We start from the raw sequence: 20,970 nt of genomic DNA, 5'->3' as shown, positions 1-20,970 counted from the left end.
CATAGTTGTTTTATTTTATCAAAATACCCTGCAGATTCTCTGTACTGTAATCCAAACGCTCCACTAGTCCGAACAGAGGGCAAATTTTCGGCATTCGGATTATAGAGGTGCTGCTGTATACATATATCTCCGTAGCTTGAAGGAATTGTTGCAAGCTTTGCTCAGATGATCAGATGGTTTTCCTGTTTGGATCAATGCGGTGTCAGCTTGATCTCTAACTATATGAGGGTAAGTCCTGGGCTCTAGATTTAAGGAATTGGGACATATTTTATGGGATAGAGGTGAGAAAATTGAAAGACTTTACTGGCATTGTATTATATGCATAAATAATTAAAAACAATTTATCTAAAAAAAAAAAAATTTATTCAATATAAAACATATAATATTATATTAAATATTTTTATAAAAAATGGAAATGTATCGACTCACAGTCTGCCGAAAAGTGTACTGATTGTTGACAAATTGTGTATGTTGAGATTGTTACAAAAACATGGTGTGCATTTTAATGATTGTATTAAATTGTTATCATTTATATATATATATCAAAAAACCCTTATCCGCACCCCAATGGTGCATAGGGCACTGCGTCATATAAACGCAGTGTTATCTTGATCGTTTGCACATGAAGGAAAGGTGATCAGCCCTCCGCTTCAGGTACCAGTCCAGGGTAATATTGAATAAATATGACAGTGAAAAAATTCACATTTATTTATTTTACCCCCCTTGGGAATCGAACCCGGGACCTTCAGAACGGTAGCCGAGCGTGCTGACCATTACACTACGGAGGCGGGCAATCATTTAATAATGAAGCCATTTATTCCACTACAAAATATTAAAAGGTTTGGCGACAAAATATCATAAACAAACAGAAGGAACTTGAATATTACTAAACAATTATATTATTTTAACATTTTGCCTTGAGAATAGCCCCTTCAATTGTGGCTGTAACTTAGACTATGAATAACAGCAAAAAGTTTGTTGCATTTTTATACTAAAAAGTAAATAATAATAAAAAATATATATAATTTAGTCAGACAAACAATTAAAATATACTAAAACAATCATTGCCGCTATCTTCTCTCTTCCTTAAACCCTCATTTGCACAAGTTACTGCATTATATTGATGCATTTTTTTCCTGATCGTTCATTACATGAAGGCAAAAGGTGGCTAATCCTGCACTTCCGGATTAGTTCAGAACCAGTCCAGGGTGATATTACCATAATTGTATGAAAATAAACGGTAAAAATGCTATTAAATAAGTCATAAATCATGAGGCAAACCGTCCCAATTGCATATCAGAAATAAAATGAGAACTTGCTAGATTGAGAGATGATGATGAGATAAGAAAAAATCAGACCATCATTGAAATCACTCAAGAATGCAAAAATTGATCATTGTTACATCGACGATATACTTAATGGTATGGTCAGGAAGACATCTTCCTAACAGAAATCAATCAAACAATTCAATTTACCATAGAATCGAGGGGTAAAGTCAGCATAGAAAACCTGACAAAGCAAAATTTTAATTTTGAATAAATCCAAACACCACATCTCCCATAAGCTCGCCGTGTTCCATAGTTTGGGGCTCACAATTTTGGTAAGGTCACGGAGATGCATGTCTGTAAAATACCGTGCAACGCCACAGTTGCATTCCATCAGCAACACTACGACTGTCCAAACTCAAAATACAGTAGATTCTACTTAATCCAAAAATGCAAAAAAAAACACACTAGAAAAAAAATGTGCCTTACTGTGTTTGGACAGCCGACTACCAATAGTCCTACTCCTCAGCATCCACGAGTGGCCTCTGGCCCCGCGAGCCCTGAGCAATGTGGGCTTCTAGCACAAATAACATCAGTGCCATAGCAGATGAGAGGATGAGTGGCGAGTGTCCGGCGCCATAAAACCGGGACCTCCCCCCCTGCAAGGGAAGGTAACCCCGAATGAATATTCCCTAGAGAAGCATTGGGAAACCACTCCAGTATATTTCCAGGACACCACTGTGGAGAGAAAATAAACAGCCATGGTCCCAAATCATGGTCGGGATGAGAAGTGTGGAGGACAGACAAGGTTCCTGTGTTCCGGCAGGACACAGGAAGAAGAAAAGTTCCATAGTTTAATACATGGATAGATTTAAATATAACAATAATAATTCCGGACTAAAGATTAAAGACAATAGCAGCCAATAACGGGCATGAAAGCGATCTGATTGTTCAACTGACTAGAAAAAAAGAAAGTAGTCACATCTCAACTATGCCCAGCACTTTATAAAGATACTAATGATTACAAATCATACAAAAAAATGGGCCAAATTATCTTTTATTGGGGATTGTAGCAACAAATCAGTGAATGATAAATGCTAGACAAACAATTCAAATTTTGGAAATATATTGACTAATAACACAAAAGATGACAATTAAGGTTCATATTTATCGAATTATTCCCTTCAGTTAAAGGGCATAAATATTGGAAAGGTTGACAAATTTAGATACCTTGGCAGCATGGCGACACAGAATCTTGACCCAGATACTGAAGGGAAAAAATATTTATATTCTCCAATAGCCGTAAACAATAATGAGAGCTGGCGGAGAATTTTGTATATAAATTCAATCACTAACACCATTTCGAATAACTTACCAAGAAACATTCCTCCAGCTTTTTATACTAACAAAAATATAGGTAAATTGTTGATAATTGTTAAGATAAAGAAGATAAATTGAATCAGATTAAAATAAAACATTTTTTTTAACTAGAAGAAACAAAAATCCACTTAATGATCTATAAACCTTGTATAAAATAAGCAAGGTAAATAGTAAATGCGTTACAAGGCATACAGTCCGTATCATATGGAGTCGCGCAAGGGTCTGGTAAGGGACATTCCGACAGAATGGTCCCATGAGGATATTCTGGAGAGTGTGGCCCTCCCAGATAACTGCGGTAAAATAATTAAATCATTTCATCGACTTCGAATCTGAGATGAAAACTCTCCAATCTAAAACCGGAAACACGTTGCGAGACCGCGTAAGGAACACTGATATCCGGAGCATATGTAAGACGGAAGATATCGTAAGGTGGGGATACTGGAATGAGCATGTTAACAGAATGTCAGAGATAGATTTCCACGTATCGCCCTTCAAGGAAATCAGGTCATCAGTTACCTACGGCAACTGGAGGTACGGTGGTTCATTGGCTGGCGACGAGGGAGCTTCTGAAATAAAGGTCAGTCAACTCAGTTTATATAAATGTCAGTCGATTCAGTTTCTATAAAGATCAGTCAACTTAGTTCATAATAATAAATGCATTGATTCATTTTATTTTTTAAATTTGTGTTGCATTCTGACATGACCTGAACTCGAGAATATTTTTTTAAATTGTTTTTTTAATGTTAATCATAATACATTCTTGTAGATTAGTAAAAAAATGTAAATTGTTTTACATGTAACCCCTAGCGGTGTTATTTAAAAGTGGGTTACAACGCGACCAACGCCGTCAGAACAGTGTATGATAACAGCGTCTGGTGACGAATGTGCCACGAATGAACGCGACGTCACCGCGCCATCGCGGACCAGCGTAATGACACCACGCGAAGAACGACATGGGATCTTTAAAAGGGACTGACAACTGAAGGCACATCTTCTCTCGTCATCTTGCCATGAGCGTGATCAGGTCGAACTGCAGCTACAATCAGTGTCCACCATAAAATTTGTAACATTAAAAGTACCAAGTGATCAGTGATCAATACCTTTTTTATAAAAATGTTAACGTAGAAATAAGCATTCCTTAATATTTGTGAATATTGCAGAATAAAAACGTGAAATCAAGAAGTGGATCAATTTAATTGGCATCCGTATTTAAAAGCAGCTTCTGAGGAGCAACTAGTGGGATTTGTGGATGCACGTAATTAGTGAAATCCACCCGTCCCCATACCCCGAAAGACGTAGACCCAGGCAGACCTCCAAAAAGGTGGAGGATAGCTGGCAGTCAACATCCCAAGAGCGACAGGCGGAGGCAGACAGATCCTGAGGATCTTAAAAAAGAAGAAGAAGATGTTATCTCTCATGATGGTATCGACCCAAATAGCCATTCTTCATTTCGAATTCCAAGGCAGAGATTGTAAGCAGAATACAGCGAGCACGGTTAGCGTTCAACAAAAAATGTAAGACTTTCCAATCACCAAAAATAAACATCAGTGTGCGGAAGAACTTATTTCTGGTGTGGGTGCAAAACATGGACCATAAGTTAGAGTTAACGTAACCTGTTCGTTATGCGCGTGTGAAGAGGAAGATAAGACTGCTGATCACGTACTGTTTAACTGCCCCTTACTCCCTAACCTCAAGTTCATTCAGGACATTCGCTCGGAGGGTTTGTCCTTCCCGCTGAATGTCCAGCACCTCTTATCAATGAACTCCCAAAATGTCAATAGTGCTTTCATAAAACATTTAAAAAGAATGGCAAAAACGTTTGAGTAAGTTGTAGTAATCATTCAAGTTAATTTACAGCATAATAATGAAAGGTACCTGGTTTGGCCGATAATTGTCGCTGGTACGTTTTGAGTTTCGAACGACGCCAGACTGCAAGACAAAAGCGAAAAGTACGGGCAGTTGCAATTTGACACTACACGCGGGCGCGCTCTATATCGACTTGCAGAAATACCTCGCTGTATTTTTTGTGACCCGAGGATCGAGGTTAACCACATGGAACCATCATCCATCAAGAGAGAATCGCCCTGATCCCAGCGCTGGATCAAGAACAAACTATAAGCATAAAAGGTTAGTTCGTTATTCATATGTACTATTTGATATTTGTCGAAATAACCGCCGTCCCTTGGTACTTGTAAGTTACGAGAATAATACGACTCCAAAGCGATCTCAATATTTCTCTTGAAGAATCGTCGTCTTATTATTAATATTATTAAGACTGGTCCTTCGAATCAATATTATTTTGAGTTCATTTCGCACTGTGGCGAAACCAGTACCAGTTATGAAAGGTGAAAAGATCACTCAATTTTAGGCGTTTTGCAAATAATAAAAAAATAATAAAAGTTAGAGAGAATGACAGCAATCGGCCGCCTCTAAAATGTGGTGCAACAGGCGCATGCTGAAGATACACTGGACATATCACATCCAGAATTGCACATGAAGTGTTAAGTAGAGCCTGAGAAACAGGAAGTCAAAAAGTTGTTCAGCAACGATCCAAGTGGACAGGCCGATAGGCCCAGGTCTGCTCATCACCATCGCGGAGGGAATGGTTGCGGGCGGCAACCATAGAGGAAGCCTGAGAGATTGCTACATGGACCAGGTGACCGGAGACATGCGCTGTGACAGCTATGGTGAGACGAAGAAGTCAGCTGGGAATAGGCACGAATGGAGAGATAGAGTGAAAGACATCACGTCTGTTGCAGACCAATCCGCAGGACTGCGGCAGGAAAGAAGAAGAAGACATTTCAAGGATAAAGTCTCCCTAAAAAATATAATTGTTTCGATAGTGTGAAGTGTAAACAAATGAATGAGGAGAAGATGAACTATTTCCATTAAGTCCGATCTGTATTTAAAAAAAAAACTGATATGCACACTACAGCTAATTAAAGTGTATGTACATGCCTATACAACTGTCAAAACAAAGTTGACCCTTTGCCTGTACTATAAACAGGCAAAAAAGGGTCTTTGTGGATTTGCCCGTAGCTAGTACGCCACCCCGGCAGAGAAATAAAAACCTTTTTCCAAATACATTTTATTTTTTTATTTTTTAAGGGGATAACTCGCAAAGCCTCTATTTTAGAGGCTTGTCTGCAGGTAGGATACATAGGAAAGGGAATGTATATGAGAAAAATACATTACAACACCCAGACTATTTTTAAATGAATATTTCTTGAATTCATTTTGCAATTGGCGGGAATCGAACCCGCAACGACAGTTTCGCAATCGATAACTCATCAGTCAAAGGGTTAATATACATAGAACAAGAAAAAGTAACATGGTAAAAGAAAATCACCAGTATACATGTCGTATCTACTGTTGAAGTAACATAGTAGCTATCAGATACAATCTCCAAAAAGGGATATCAACATAAATAAAAGTTATTTTTTTACATTAACACACCTTGGGACGGGAAAGGTGTTTCTACCCGTTGGGTCGATTGATGCTTAAGGACAGGAAGAGCATTTTTACCTTCGGCGCCGGCCTCATTTCCAAGGCACAAAAGAAGGAATTATCCAATGTTTTTGTATAAATATTTTAAACTAATTTCTTTGTTAAGGTCTTAACTATATCAAAATGCGTCGCGGTCCGCGATTGTAAAAAATATCCGTCTGAAATATGTTTTTAATAAATATTTATTTATTATATATACACCCTGGACTGGTGCAGCCAGATCCTGTTGATTCGAATAATGACAATTAGAATTTAGCATAGTTTGTAAAATAATATTTTTTTCATATAAACCTAGAAACTTATAATAATTTGATATTACGATCCAAGTTTTTTTTTTAAAAAAGAAAAGAGAAATATTTGTATTTTTATTATTTACAAAAATACTTCCATTTCATACTATTTCCGTGAGCCTGAGCGGCTCATTATTAGAAATAGATATCAAATTGTGGAAGAGAGTGGGTTCAAACCGAGAAACTCTGACTCGAGTCCACGACACTAACCACGGGACCACAACCCGACACTCAACTCAAATATTTATAGATTTAGCGTTTAATTTGTAGAACTTCATTTTAATTTATGTATTAAATGTTTAATCAAATACTGATTTTTTTAATCTACTGAGTTGTATTTTACTGTTGAAAAAACACATAAAAATCAATTTTGTGAAAATTGTTTCGCCTAGTTATGGCATTTTCAAATGAATGTCGAATGACAATGTTTTAAACAATGATATAATAACAATAATAAAACCCTTATCTGCACCCCAATAGTGCATAGGGCACTGTGTCATATAAACGCAGTGTTATCTTGATTGTTTACACATGAAGGAAAGGTGATCAGCCCTCCGCTTCAGGTACCAGTCCATGGTAATATTGAATAAATATTACAGTGAAAAAATCACTTATATTTATTTTACCCCCCTTGGGAATCGAACCCGGGACCTCCAGATTGGTAGCCGAGCGTGCTGACCATTACACTACGGAGGCGGACAATAATATACTCATACAATTTAGTAGATTCAAAAAATTGTTTGAAAATGCCAGTGACATCAGTGTTTCATTTAACATTTCATACATAAACTTAACCTGTCCGGGAGTATGGACGTAAATGAACGTCAGTGTGAATTTACCTTAAAGTAGTATCGATGTTAATGAACGTCGAAGTCCGTCTGTCAGTTGGTATGATGTAACTTGTACAGCAATGACATCCGTGGATATATGTGTGTAATTTTGTCATAATTGAAAAATATTCTGAATAGGTGTTTTGTTTTATTAAATTATTTTAACATAATTTCAATTTTCATAATACATCGAATTAAATGAAGAAAAAAATTATTTTTTCATGTAAAAAGAACCCACTCCCCAGAGAAAGTCGGATATTAATTTTTGTACTCCCGGAAAGGTTAAACTTAAAAAATCAATTTTTATGTATGTTCAATTCCATATTCCCAACTAATTGACCATGATCATTATCACGTATTGCTTATTTGGAACAAGTTCAAAACTGAAAGCAGTACGCCCAAGAGGTAGACGGCAATCCTCAGTTGTTGGCGGGCTGATCTCTCTGCGTGCGGTCGGCGGTGAGGAGCGTAGAGATGTGCGCCAGGCGTCGCGCGCGCAGGCGTCCCCACAGCAGCAGGTCGTGTTGCGCGAGCGCCTGCCCCGCGCACAGGGCCGCCGTGTCCGCGCCCAGCGCCGTGCCGCAGCCCACGCCTGACGGCATGGACAGGCTCGACCACACGTCCTGTAACGCGCAAGCATCAATTTGAATGATACCATAGTTATACTTTAATTGATGTATGTAGAATTAAGCTTATGTTAAAATTTCTTTGTAAACAGTGCCATATGGCAAGCTCGCTTATTTTTATTTTATTTATTTCTTAAATGAGGTAATATTCTTTTTCTGGCCCCCATCTGCACCATGTCAGATTGATGCGGTGTAAACTTGTTGAGGAATATATAAAGTGAGGGTGATCAGTCCTGCTATCCAGATTGGCCCGTATTTAGTTAGTCAGTTCAGTTAGTCAGCTAGTTTCATTGTCTACACCAGAGCACTTCTAGAAAATTTTGTTGTGGTTTTACAAACTTGTATTTATTTAGATTGGCAGTGACAGGTATATTGAAAGCTTTTTCATGTAAATTCACAGTAAAATCGAAAAACAATTTTGTTTCACATGTTCTTTAAATTTTGCTACTTAGTTCATAAAACAAAAAAAAATTGCTTTGCAAGAGAAGGTCTGTCAGGAAGCCTAGACGCTTCTGAGAATGTAAACCTGGTAAATGACCTCTTCAATCCTTAATCCGCACCCGATGGTGCATAAGGCACTGCATCATATAAACCCAATGTTATCTTGATTTTTAACACATGAAGGAAAGGTGATCAGCCCTCCACTTCAGGTACCTGTCCAAGGTAATATTGAATAAATATTACAGTGAAAAATCACTTATTTTTATTTGATCTTCCCCCTGAGAATTGAACTTGGGACTTCCAGTACAGAAGCCGAATGTGCTGACCATTACACTACGGAGGCGGACTGTGACTAGACTTGTATGGAGTCCCTGTTACCTGGACCAGCATGGGCGAGGGCGGGGGGCAGTTGATGACGGGGCAGGAGGCGTTGGCGGCCAGCACGGGCCCCAGCCCGTTGGAGCGCCCCGCCACGGCGATCAGCACCAGCGCGCCGCCGAGCCCCTCTAGCTCCGCCAGCACCCGCAGCGTGCCCTCCGTGCCCTTGTGCGCCGAGCACACGCGCAGCTCCGCGCTGATGCCCAGCTCCGCGCAATCTGACACAAGATTCCTCAATTCATTCCTCATTCACAGTGAAGGGCCCTTCATTAGTTTATTTTATGAAGCGCCCTTTATTTTATGAAAATGACAGTATATAAATGATCCAAATTTATTATTATTAAGTGCAATTATTATTAAGTGTAAAAAAAAAAATAAAAAAATGGCAGCCTTCAAAAGGAACTGGGAGTGCGATTAGGACTCGCAGGGTCCGCATTTAACAGTATGAAGGCTTTCTGGAGATCGGATTTATACTCGGTGAAGACCAAATGCCGCCTATACAATGCCTGCATTGCTCCTGTTCTCTTATACAGCTGTGAAACATGGCACCTTACAAGGGCCCAGAACAGCCGTGTACTAAACTTTGAGAATGGGGGTTTGCGGAGAATTTTAGGCGTGCGGTGGTTTGATTTTGTGAGGAATGAAGAGATAAGGCGTAGGACGCAGCAAATCTTGCAAAAACTCACAACTGTCGTCAAGAAAAGGCGATTCAGTTGGCTTGGCCATGTACTCCGCATGCCTCCTGAGAGCCTTAATCAAGCTTGCCTCTTTTACAAGGCATCAGGTTCGCGCCGCCCAGGACGACTACTGCTGACAATTCGTCGGCAGTTCTCGTCTGAACTTCGGGACGCGGATCTGACATGGGAGGATGCAAGGGAGCTGGCAGCCGACAGAAAAGCCTGGAGACAGTTTGTGGACTCCATATGCTCCACCTAGGGAGCGGATATGGTATATTATTAAGTGCAAAAGATGATAATAAACTCTTCACTTGGGACTGTGCAAAAGTATGGTATTTATTAATTTTTCACTATACACATTACTACTACTATTACTACTACTATCACGCCGTTTCCCCGCAGGGGTAGGCTGAAAGGATGGAACGCCACATTCTTCTGTCCTGACATACACTCCTTGCCTCCTTTACATCCATACATCTAGTCATACATGCCCTCCGATTACGCAGACTTTTGACACCGCCAGATTTTAGGTTCTGATTGACCTGATCGTGCCAAGTCTTTGCCCCCGTGCCAGCACTTTGTGGTAAAAATATCTCCGTATTTAATTTAAGTTTTACTTAGTAAAAAAAAATATTTTGTAAATATCACTTATATTCAAACACCGTATACGGTGTCTGAAAATGATGCGGATAATTTTTGTACTAATTCTATGAGATTGAGGTATTCCCGTTCATGGAGTCAGACACTGTATACGGTGTTTGAATATGATGCGGATAATTTTTTTAATAATTCTATGAGATTGATGTATTCCCGGGAGAGCAGACGGAGAGGAGGAGTACTCACGTTTTTTAATTTTAGTGCAGTGGTCTAAGTCACTGGTGGAGCCCATCAGGATGGCCACCTTGTGCGGGCGCGACAGCACCAGCTGGTCCAGCTGCTCCGCCACCCACTGGAAGTTCCGCTTCACCGTGTCCAGGTCCGAGGAGGTCACGGTCGTCAGGTTGCGGTACACCTTCGCGGGAGTAGGCATAACAAACCAGGTTATCAAAAGCGGAAGTGTATCATTCGGTAACGGTTTCTTAACCGGTTAACTGCCAAAAGCGTCTTAAGACGCATAATTTTCTGTGAACGGAGCACCGCTCATACAAAAATTACGTCTTAAGATGCGCCGTTTTAAATGGGCTTTTACCAAAGAAAATCAATTATTTAAAATGTACAAATATATTGAACGAATAGTGACATCTATTGAGAATATCTTTGCATACTTAGAATTGAAACAGAATTCGTTTTTACCACTTTAAACGTAAATTAAAGAGAGCTTTGTCGTCGGATCAACTAATGGCGCTCAGGGTTGTCCAATAGTCCCCGAGTTGCTGCCGAATCTGATGAGTGATTTTAGAGTCGATTTTGATGATTTTTAATGTGTGTGTGTGTGTACACTTTTAATATTAAACTAACATAAACAATTACTTTCAACATATAATTTAGTTTTCATATTATCTATGACAAATTTTGTGACAACCCTGCACCATGAACAATTAATTTTATGATTATGGATAAATGACTGCATGGTAAGTTTTAGAAATAAACGTTATTACACTTTCAATAACGATATGTTAAGGTTTTATTTTTGTCGTAAAATTCGCGGCGTGCTGGGTACCACCCACCATACATGTACCTGCCGGCAGTTAAAAGGTTAAATATAACCAACTGACTAACCATCACGCCACTTCAACGCACGGGTATTGAAAGCTGTCCCACTGCATTCCCACATCTGATACAGAAGCATCTAGGCTTCCTGACAGACCTTCTCTTGCAAAGCAATTTTTGTTTTATGAACTAACTACTAAAACAAGTTTTTGTATGCAGAAAAAATAAAACACTGTGCTCTGTCTTTGCCCAAACCATCTCAACATACCTTTCTTAATTTTATCGATAATGCTTATCTCAGCTTTGCATTCCCTCCTTATTTCGCACTTCTATTCGCACATCTATCATACATCGTTTTGTTGCACAATGTTAATTCACTGGCTTGCATTCATTCTTCATATCACCATTCGAACATCTATCATACATCATTTGTTAAATAATTTTTAAAAAATATATGTCATATAGGACAACTGTATTTGACCAGGGGAGTCACATAATCCAAGTACCCAAACTTTATAATTTTGCGGAAAATTTCATAAATTTACAATATCATTGAAACATGAAGAAAAAAAACTGCAGCTGATGCCTTTGGGTTGAGAAGGAAATAATGGATGTCTAGACTTGATTAAAATTACCTGTTTGTCTACCATCAGCCTCTTGTCTCCCGATGGCCACAGGCGCCAAGAGTCCGAGTCGATCACATCAGCGACCAGAATATTACCTGAGCAAGGTAGAACAATAAAATCACACTTGGTCTTATTTCCACCGCACCGGTTATGTAAACATTTTCTATACCGTTTTGTATTTCCAGCAGAACCAATATAACAATTGAATTTAATCACCTTACCTTAAGGTTATTATTCAAAAAGTAGGTAAAAAATCCTTGTTTTTTTTTACGCACGTAAATCGTATTCCAAACCAAGGTCATATACCAGGCAAAATGTTTGGTGTCCAAACATGACATAAACCAAGTTAGACTTATTCCAAAGCAGACGTATGCCGAGGTTCCACTGAATTAGATTTTGCATTATGTAATTACCTTGTCCGCCTTCATAGTGTAGTGGTTAGCGCGCTAGGCTACCATGCTGGCGGTCCCGGGTTCGATTCCCAAGAGAGTCAAAATAAATATTAGTGATTTTTCAATTTAATATTTATTTTATATGACCCTGGATTGGTACCTGAAGCGGAAGGCTTGATCACCTTTCATTAGTGCATTTAACGATCAAGATAACAGTGCTTCTATATGGTGCAGTGCCCTATGCATCATTGGGGAGGGTAAGGGTTAGAAGAAGAAGAAGAAGAATTACCTTTCTGGTCTACTCCAAATTCTATCTTCATGTCGATGAGGGCGCAGTCTCTCTGCGCCCACGCGCGCTCCAACACTTCAAACACCAGAATACTAGTACGTCTCATCAGATCCACCTGGTCTGCACCTAAAATATGAGAACAAATGAGCAAACTGAGATAAATAACACATGTGTGTTTGTGTATGTAAAGAAAGTACTTAATGAGTATTTATTTAAAAATATATTTAAAAAGTGTAATCTGAATATACGCCACACGGTGTATGTAAGTTTTCATAAAATTCTTTATTTCTGTATACATAAAATACACTTTTTCTAGGTTTTATTTTTGTCTTTTAATCGCGGCCTGCTGGGCACGGTCATATTAATACCTTCCGGCATTGAAAGGGTTTGAATCGGTACGGGGGGTGCTCACCTATGGTCAGGCCATTGTAGGAGAAGCGGGCGGCGATGATCTGCTCCTCGGACCACTGCGGGTCGTGGTTGGCGTCGTCCTTGAAGAAGGTCTCCTGCTTGGGCGGGTAGAAGCGGTAGCCCTCCGGCACGCCCGGGTTGCGCTTGAGGAAGGAGCCCGTGGCCAGGCGACGCGTCACCCACTCGATGGGGATCATGCAGCACTTCTCCGACAGGAAGGCCGTGCCGGTCACGGCCTTCACGAAGGCCGTCTTTATACCTGGGACGAGGAAACACTTAACTGGCACATACGAAATAGTCCATTATCTCAGCAGAGAAAATATACTTTCAAATCAAGATATCGCTCACTCCTTTCAAGAATGTCATAAATCAAAAATCGTCAATTTTCAGTTGTGCATGTTTTCGGAATGCCCAGAAAATGTACTATATCCCAGCAAAAGAGGCATTTTTTAACTTAATATTTACCCGCTACAGGGCAGAAAGTGTTGTTTTTGCATTTTGAAGAAATAGTATTGTTTAATTATTTTTTTAAATATACTAAATATTTTTCAAATGGAGAAAAAACCTTCAGGTTTTACCTAAAAACATCTGTTGCACAGTAAAAAGTTCAAGGTTTGATATTTATTTTTAATACATTGTATTACATTTTTAAACGTTTTTAACATTCTCCTGAAAAATCAAGTTTTTAGATTTATGATGTTCTTGACAGGAGTGAGCGATATCACATATCATACATCATGGAGGCAAGGTGATCAGTCTTACACTTCTGATGCCACTCCAGGATAACATATTTAAGCAGAAAAATGTTAAACCCTGACTTCGTATCTGCCTCTAACTTAACTTATTTGTTACTGAGACACGTAACATAAATATTTAAAAAAAATTAATATATATTATAATACTTAGAACTCATTGAAAGACATCTAAATTAATTGCATTTTTTAAATCAAGTGATTCTCTCATACATACCCGCATTCATCGCACCTCTCATTCATCTCCTCATACATACCCGCCTAATCTAAGTAGATTAGGCGGGTATGTATGAGGAGATGCATGAACGTGGAAGGGGTGAAGAATGTTTGCAAGGACAGAGTGGTGGTGCGTTCTATTCTCTCTGCCTACCCCTGCGGAGAAGCGGCGTGACGGTTAGTTAGTTTTAAGAGTTGACCTGTCTGGGAGTATGGACGTACACGGTCGTCCAAACAAAACCTTCCCCAAAGAAGTATGGGCGTACACGGTCGTCCAAACGAAACCTTCCCCAAAGAAGTATGGGCGTACACAAGCGATTTCTAGAAGTGGTGTTAGAAGTAGAACACGGTACCTGCGGCATTGAGGATGTTGAACACCTTGGTGTTGGTCTGCGTGGACACCTCCGCCTTGCCCTTGAGGTCGTGAGCCTTGACCCCGTCGCCAGCTGTTATGCGGTCCTTGCTAAGCAGCATGCAGTACTCCTGCACTCCGACCACCTCGTGCACCTGCTTGGTCTTCCCCTCGATCAGCAGCGCTCCCAGTTGATATTCTCCGACTGAAACCATCAATAAGGATGTTCAATGCCAACTATGAATCATACCATACATGTGCATGTCAGACCTCGACTCTTAATGCATGTTTGTTCTGCAACCCTAGTGCATGTTGGTCTTCGGGTCAACTGTGACCATGTATCATCATCTTTTTTTTTAATGGCTTTTTTGTAGTATTTTATGTATTTTTTTCTAGAGCTAAAATGGCTTCACAATATTTTTGATGTGTCCAAATCTGGGTTTGTACATTTAGGAGTTATTTTTACATTTTTGACATGTTAACATACTTAACCAACCATAAGAGTATTCATACTTAACCAGCCATCTGTCAAACTCGACCAACCTATGATAGATCTTGAGCCCTGTAAATACAGTCTTCCATATTTTTCTTCATCTATGTCGAGTCTATGTTTGTCCGTCTCCGTATTGTAGTGGCCAGCGCGTTTAGCTACTAGAGGTCACGGGTTCGATTCCCAGGGGGGGGGGGTGAAAATAGATATTAATGATTTTACACTCTAATATTTATTTGATAGCACCCTGGACTGTGCAAGAAGCGCAGGGCTGATCACCGAGCCTCCATGCCAATAACGATCAAGATAACACTGCGTCGCTACGATGCAGTGCCCTATGCACCATTGAGTGCGGATAAGGGTTAGAAGAATGTTAAGTCTATGCCATCTTGTTCGTCAATGTTTATTTAATATTACCCCGGACTGGTGCCTGAAGCGCAAGTGTTAACCTTACCTCGGAATCTAACAGATAAGATGTCTCTGCATTTCCCGTATACCACCGAGTGTGGATGAGGGTCAGAATAATAACAATATCAAGCACATAAATAACATCACTGATAAACAACGATGCAAATTGCTTGTCAACAAGTATCATAAACAAGAAAACGACAAACCAATAAGCGAGAGACGTCAACACAACGATAACTAGGTCGTGAACCTTGAGAATGGCGCTATTGGGGTTTTCAGTTCAACTACTCAGGGAGCTATACCACATTTGGTAGAACACATTTTGTTTACTCAATAACCTACTCCAATTATTTTTTGACATCTCACCAAAGATGAAGAAGAACATGGAAGTCTGGGCATTTCGGGGCTGACGACCGTCATAAGCTGGTTAAAGTGATCACTTTACACATCGCTCACTCCTTTCAAGAACGTCATAAATCAAAAAACTTGATTTTTCAGGAGAACGTTTTTAAAATTTAAAAATGTAATACAATGTATTAAAAATAAATATCAAGCCACTTATTGAACTTTTTTCTGTGCAACAGATCTTTTTAGGTAAAACCTGAAGGTTTTTTCTCCATTTGTAAAATATTTAGTATCTTTAAAAAAAATATTAAACAATACCTTTTCTTCAAAATGTAAAAATAACACTTTGTGCCCTGTAGCGGGTAAATATTCAGTTAAAAATATGCCGCTTTTACTGGGATATAGTACATTTTCTGTGCATTCCGAAAACATGCACAACTGAAAATTGACGATTTTTGATTTATGACGTTCTTGAAAGGAGTGAGCGACATGTGTAACATTTACCAATTCTACCCATTATTGACAACCACACCACTCAAATTCTTGAAAGTTTTATATACATGAACCAATTTAGAAGAAGTAGTTATTTCATACATTTTAAATTCATAAACAAATTAAATGCTTCTAATAAACTATTTATTATAATTAAAATGTAACTTTGTTTGAAAATTACTATAAGTATTTTATTTTAACTAAACTGTAATGTGCATCGGTTTCAAAGCTAACCACTTCTTTATCAAGACTGATTAAGTATTAATTAATAATAATAATAATAAAACCCTTATCCGCACCCCAATGGTGCATAGGGCACTGCTTCATATAAACGCAGTGTTATCTCAATCGTTTACACATGAAGGAAAGGTGATCAGCCCTCCGCTTCAGGTACCAGTCCAGGGTAATATTAAATAAATATGACAGTGAAAAATCACTTATATTTATTTTACCCCCCTTGGGAATCGAACCCGGGACCTCCAGAACGGTAGCCAAGCGTGCTGACCATTACACTACGGAGGCGAACAAATTATTAATTAAGTTATGATAAAATATTTATAGTGATTTTAAAAAAGATACATTTTAATTACAAAATGGAAAATCACAAAAGTTAGTGCTTCAAATATAAACTATTTATTATTTTAATTCTTTGCTATTGAACCCTTGGAATCAACTATGTACACCATGGAAAACCTGGGTTTTGAAATACAAAAAACCTGTCAAACTCGAAACTCTTTAATTTAAATTTATTTTTATCAAAATCAAAAACACTACGGCACACCCCTGATGCACTTATGTTTTTTTTACTCACACATACAAAAAAAGTAATCTACGAAAACATCTTGTTGTCAATGTTTACCAACCTTTAAGACAAAGATAAAATTTATGAGTTTAAAAAACAAATTCTGCATTTTGCATAACAAACAAATATAATTATAGTATTTATCTCTTAGGGGTTATCAAGGGGCATACTGATCATGCCAGTGAAGGATTTCCACTCAATCGAATACCCAGTCTTGTTAATATTTTATTGTACTTATATGATTCCAGTGGGACTCCAGAAATTGTAGAAAAGCTGGTCAAAATCCGAGTAAGATTTTGAAGAAAAATATTTATTGAAAAACATTTAAAAAACACGCAAAGACTGAATGAAGAACTCATTTCGCTCACTCCTTTCAACAACGTCATTTATCAAAAATTGTCAATTTTCAGTTGTGCATGTTTTCTGAATGCCCAGAAAATGTACTATATCCCAGCAAAAGCGGCATATTTTTGACTTAATATTTACCCGCTGCAGGGCAGAAAGTGTTGTTCTGCATTTTGAAGAAAAGGTATTGTTTAATTATTTTTTTAAATATAAAAACTATTTTTCGAATGGAGAAAAAAACCTTATAACTGTTGCATGGTAAAAAGTTCAGTAAGTGTCTTGATATTTATTTTTAATACATTTCATTATATTCTTAAACTTTGAAGACGATCTTCGAAAAATCAAGTTTTTTTGATATATGACGTTGTTGAAAGAAGTAAGCGATTTATTATTACATAAAATTATAACAAATAAATTCATGGATGTTGCAAAGAGAGAACATGGTTCGAAGACATGGACTAGGTGACGTTGTCCATGACAGAAGGATCTACAACCTGAGGACGAGGAGATCTGACCCCAGCAGTCTACAAAGACGATAAGTTGGGATGAAGCCAGGAAGAAGAAAATTATAATATAAAACCGAACAAAAATTTGTAATTTTTTTTAAATATACTTATAAGATATACTTATTATATATTGAATCCATTTTTTAATTGAATTGAATTGTATTGAATTGTTTTTAGGGATGAACCTCATTCATTTATTATTTACTTTACACATTCACTATAATTTTTAAGATATGTTAACTAAATATGCTATAAATAATTGTACATAACAGGCAAGGAGAATGTTTTTAGGTAACTAATATTTTTTATTTAAATCATAAGCTCCCATATTTTTTTATTTCATATTTTTTTCTGATACAATTTGATATCAACAACTTAAGCTGGAAAGTAACATAAACCAAGAAAGAAAAAAATAAACAAAAAAAACAAACAATTATAGGAATTTCTAGGCGAAAACAGCGAGTGTTTTTGCCTCGAATTTTCACTTATGAATTACATGAAATTAAAGTAACTTTAAACATAAAGAGTAAATCCACTCACTAGTAGTAGGCATAGGCTATGAAACTTAAAAAGTTGAAGCCTGAGTAGGGTCATGATCAGCGGTGTTGCATAAGCCGTAGCTAGATTTCAGAGTCACTTGAACGTTAGGTAACTCAAAAAAAAAAACAAGAAAAAGTAACGAGTACCAACCTAACCGGGTAACCAAAAAAGAACCTATTACTCATTAAAAAAAACTCTAGTACTAAGTGAGATTGGCAAGGTGTTTTTTGGACACACTGTATAGATAATGTGACCATTTATTTTTGTCCTCAAAACGGGACATCTACCAATTTTTACATAATAGTATGTATATTCAAGAAAACATATATTTTTCATAGTTTATAGTTTCATAGTTTCATCTAAAAACGGGACGTATGGTCATTTTATTAGAGTGAATTTGAGCCTTTTTACATTGTTTAGTGTTTTGCCAAAAATATATTAATAATAATAATAAAACCCTTACCGCACCCCAATGGTGCATAGGGCACTGCGTCATATAAACGCAGTGTTATCTTGATCGTTTACACATGAAGGAAAGGTGATCAGCCCTCCGCTTCAAGTACCAGTCCAGGGTAATATTGAATAAATATAACAGTGAAAAAATCACTCATATTTATTCTTACCCCCCCTGGGAATCGAACCCGGGTCCTCCAGAACGGTAGCCGAGCGTGCCGACCATTACACTACGGAGGCGGACAAAAATATAATTTTTTTTTATTATTTCAACTTATTTTTTTTACTCTGTTGTATCATAAATATGCTGCATAACCCGCTTTATCATAACTGAACTTATATGATAAAATAAAATGCAACAATAATTAATTTCTATATTGAATATTAAAATCAAACACTAATTTTTATTTGATATTTAAAATATAAATTAAAATGGAGTTCTACAAATTAAACACCAAGTCAACAAATAATTAATGTCCCCCCACAATGAATTTTTAAAGAATGATTATTAACTTTACTAATCATTAACTCCGTGCATTATTTCAGTTTTAATATTCATCTCTAGAACAAATTTATGTGGCAAATGTAGTTGGTAATAGAAGCAGAGGAAGACCGAGGAAAATTTGGCATAATCAAGTATTTCAAATACTTGAAGGTGGTCAGGTCAGGAGTAAGAATAATCGGCGGGAATGTATGAGGTGATACATGAGGATATCAATGAATGTGGAAGAGGCGTAGATTGTTTGCAAGACATATTAGTGTGACGTTTCATTCTCTCTGCCTACCCTTGCGGAGTGGCGTGATGGTTAGTTAGTTATATTTATTATTTTTTGACATCTCAGCAAAGATGAAGAAGTATATGGAAGTCTGGGCATTTACGGGGCTGACCACCGTCATAGGCTGGTTTAAGTGATCACTTTACACAGTGTAACATTCACAAATTCTACTCATTATTGACAACCATACTATTCAAATTCTTGGAAGTTCTATATATATATCGCTCACTCCTTTCAAGAATGTCATAAATAAAAAAAAACAAATTTTCAGGAGAATGTTTTTAAAGTTCAAAAATATTATATGTATCAAAAATAAATTACAAGCCACTTATTGAACTTTTTACTGTGCAACAGATCTTTTTAGGTAAAACCTGTAGGTTTTTTCTCCATTTGAAAAAAATTTAGTATTTTAAAAAAATAATTAAACAATACCATTTCTTCAAAATGCAAAAACAACACTTTCTGCCCTGCAGCGGGTAAATATTAAGTTAAAAATATGCCTCTTTTTCTGGGATATTGTTCATTTTCTGGGCATTCCGAAAACATGCACAACTGAAAATTGACGATTTTTTATTTATGACGTTCTTGAAAGGAGTGAGCGATTATATGAACCAATTTTGAAACATTGTTCTTGAATCACCAGAACTTCACTAGAGACATCTATTGGTGAGATGAAATTCTTCATCTTTGATGAGATGTCAAAAAATAATATGAAAATAACTCGTATAATTGGAGATAATCCAGATTTTATGAACAAATATTTGGACACACTCAAAACGTATTAAAGTTAGTTTTATCTCTATTTTACAGCTAATAAAGATTTTGCAATGTTTTTTTGTACTCAATAAGTAAATTTGAAGAATCAGTATTTTACAAATATTACAATTCATGTTTATATTTTTTTCAATAATATGTTCTGTAACATATAATAACGGAAATAATAAAAAAATGGTAGGTAATCAAATTATTTTCTTCCTTACTGAAATGCTATTTGCACAGATTATTAGTAAATTTATCGACTTCGAGTACGAAAAAAAAAACAAAAGCATGCAAGGTTGTTAAATACTCAAAAATCTTACCTTGAGTAGGATGCGACATTTTTTCTAGAATTTAAATCGAGCCAAATGGCCAATTTAAAGAATTAGTAAAATATATAAAAGTAGAGGATGGCGAGCGGACAACGGACAAATCGCGAATGGCAAATGGTGAAATGATACGACGACGGACGACCGGCCGGCTAATCGCTAGGTATCAACTTTTTATTTTAATCGCTTTTGACGCGAAAGTAAATGTAAAAAAAAACAAACAAAAACACATGGAAAACAAATTCACCGAACTGAACGTCAGACTTTCCACGTGGTTCCACTTTCAAATTTCAATTTCAAGTTTCGAAAACAACATCCACAATGAACCACAACTTATTGTTTATTTAGTGCACAGCCACCTAGATTTTTATTTTATTCCTTAATCCCGTAGCATTGACTGAAATTCTTTCAAACGCATCTATGACGTATCATCAGCTGTTACTATCATTTTGTTTGGTTGTCAATATTCGATGCTTTTAGAAAATAAAACAATATTTTTAATCTAATATTGGATAAGAATAAAAAGGGTTCATAAATATAAGGAAATAATTCAATCACGCTTCTATCAAGACGGCATGAATGTATTTTTTTATGTTTCAGCTAGACGTAAAAATATATTTTGAGAGCTAACATAAATGTTAATATA

The 20,970-nt window shown here is 37.2% G+C and overlaps 1 protein-coding gene across 1 annotated transcript; it reads right to left on the bottom strand.

Moving 5' to 3' along the window:
• Positions 1–7,403: 7,403 nt before the first annotated feature.
• On the bottom strand, positions 7,404–20,685 carry Paics (PAICS bifunctional enzyme). The gene is made up of 8 exons (XM_088269895.1): positions 20,319–20,685; positions 14,084–14,287; positions 12,764–13,021; positions 12,352–12,477; positions 11,680–11,765; positions 10,238–10,406; positions 8,718–8,935; positions 7,404–7,895 (listed from the first exon to the last, which is right to left on the bottom strand). The coding sequence occupies exons 1-8, from the start codon at positions 20,335–20,337 to the stop codon at positions 7,692–7,694; spliced, it is 1,284 nt and encodes a 427-aa protein (XP_088126021.1). The 5' UTR covers positions 20,338–20,685; the 3' UTR covers positions 7,404–7,691.
• Positions 20,686–20,970: the final 285 nt, after the last annotated feature.

Source organism: Brachycentrus maculatus, unplaced genomic scaffold (genome assembly GCF_059751285.1).
Source record: "Brachycentrus maculatus isolate JH-2025_06_01 unplaced genomic scaffold, ASM5975128v1 h1tg000368l, whole genome shotgun sequence".
Taxonomy (NCBI): domain Eukaryota; kingdom Metazoa; phylum Arthropoda; class Insecta; order Trichoptera; family Brachycentridae; genus Brachycentrus; species Brachycentrus maculatus.
The sequence above is the reverse complement of the archived record's forward strand: the minus strand, read 5'-3'. Positions and strand labels throughout refer to the sequence as shown.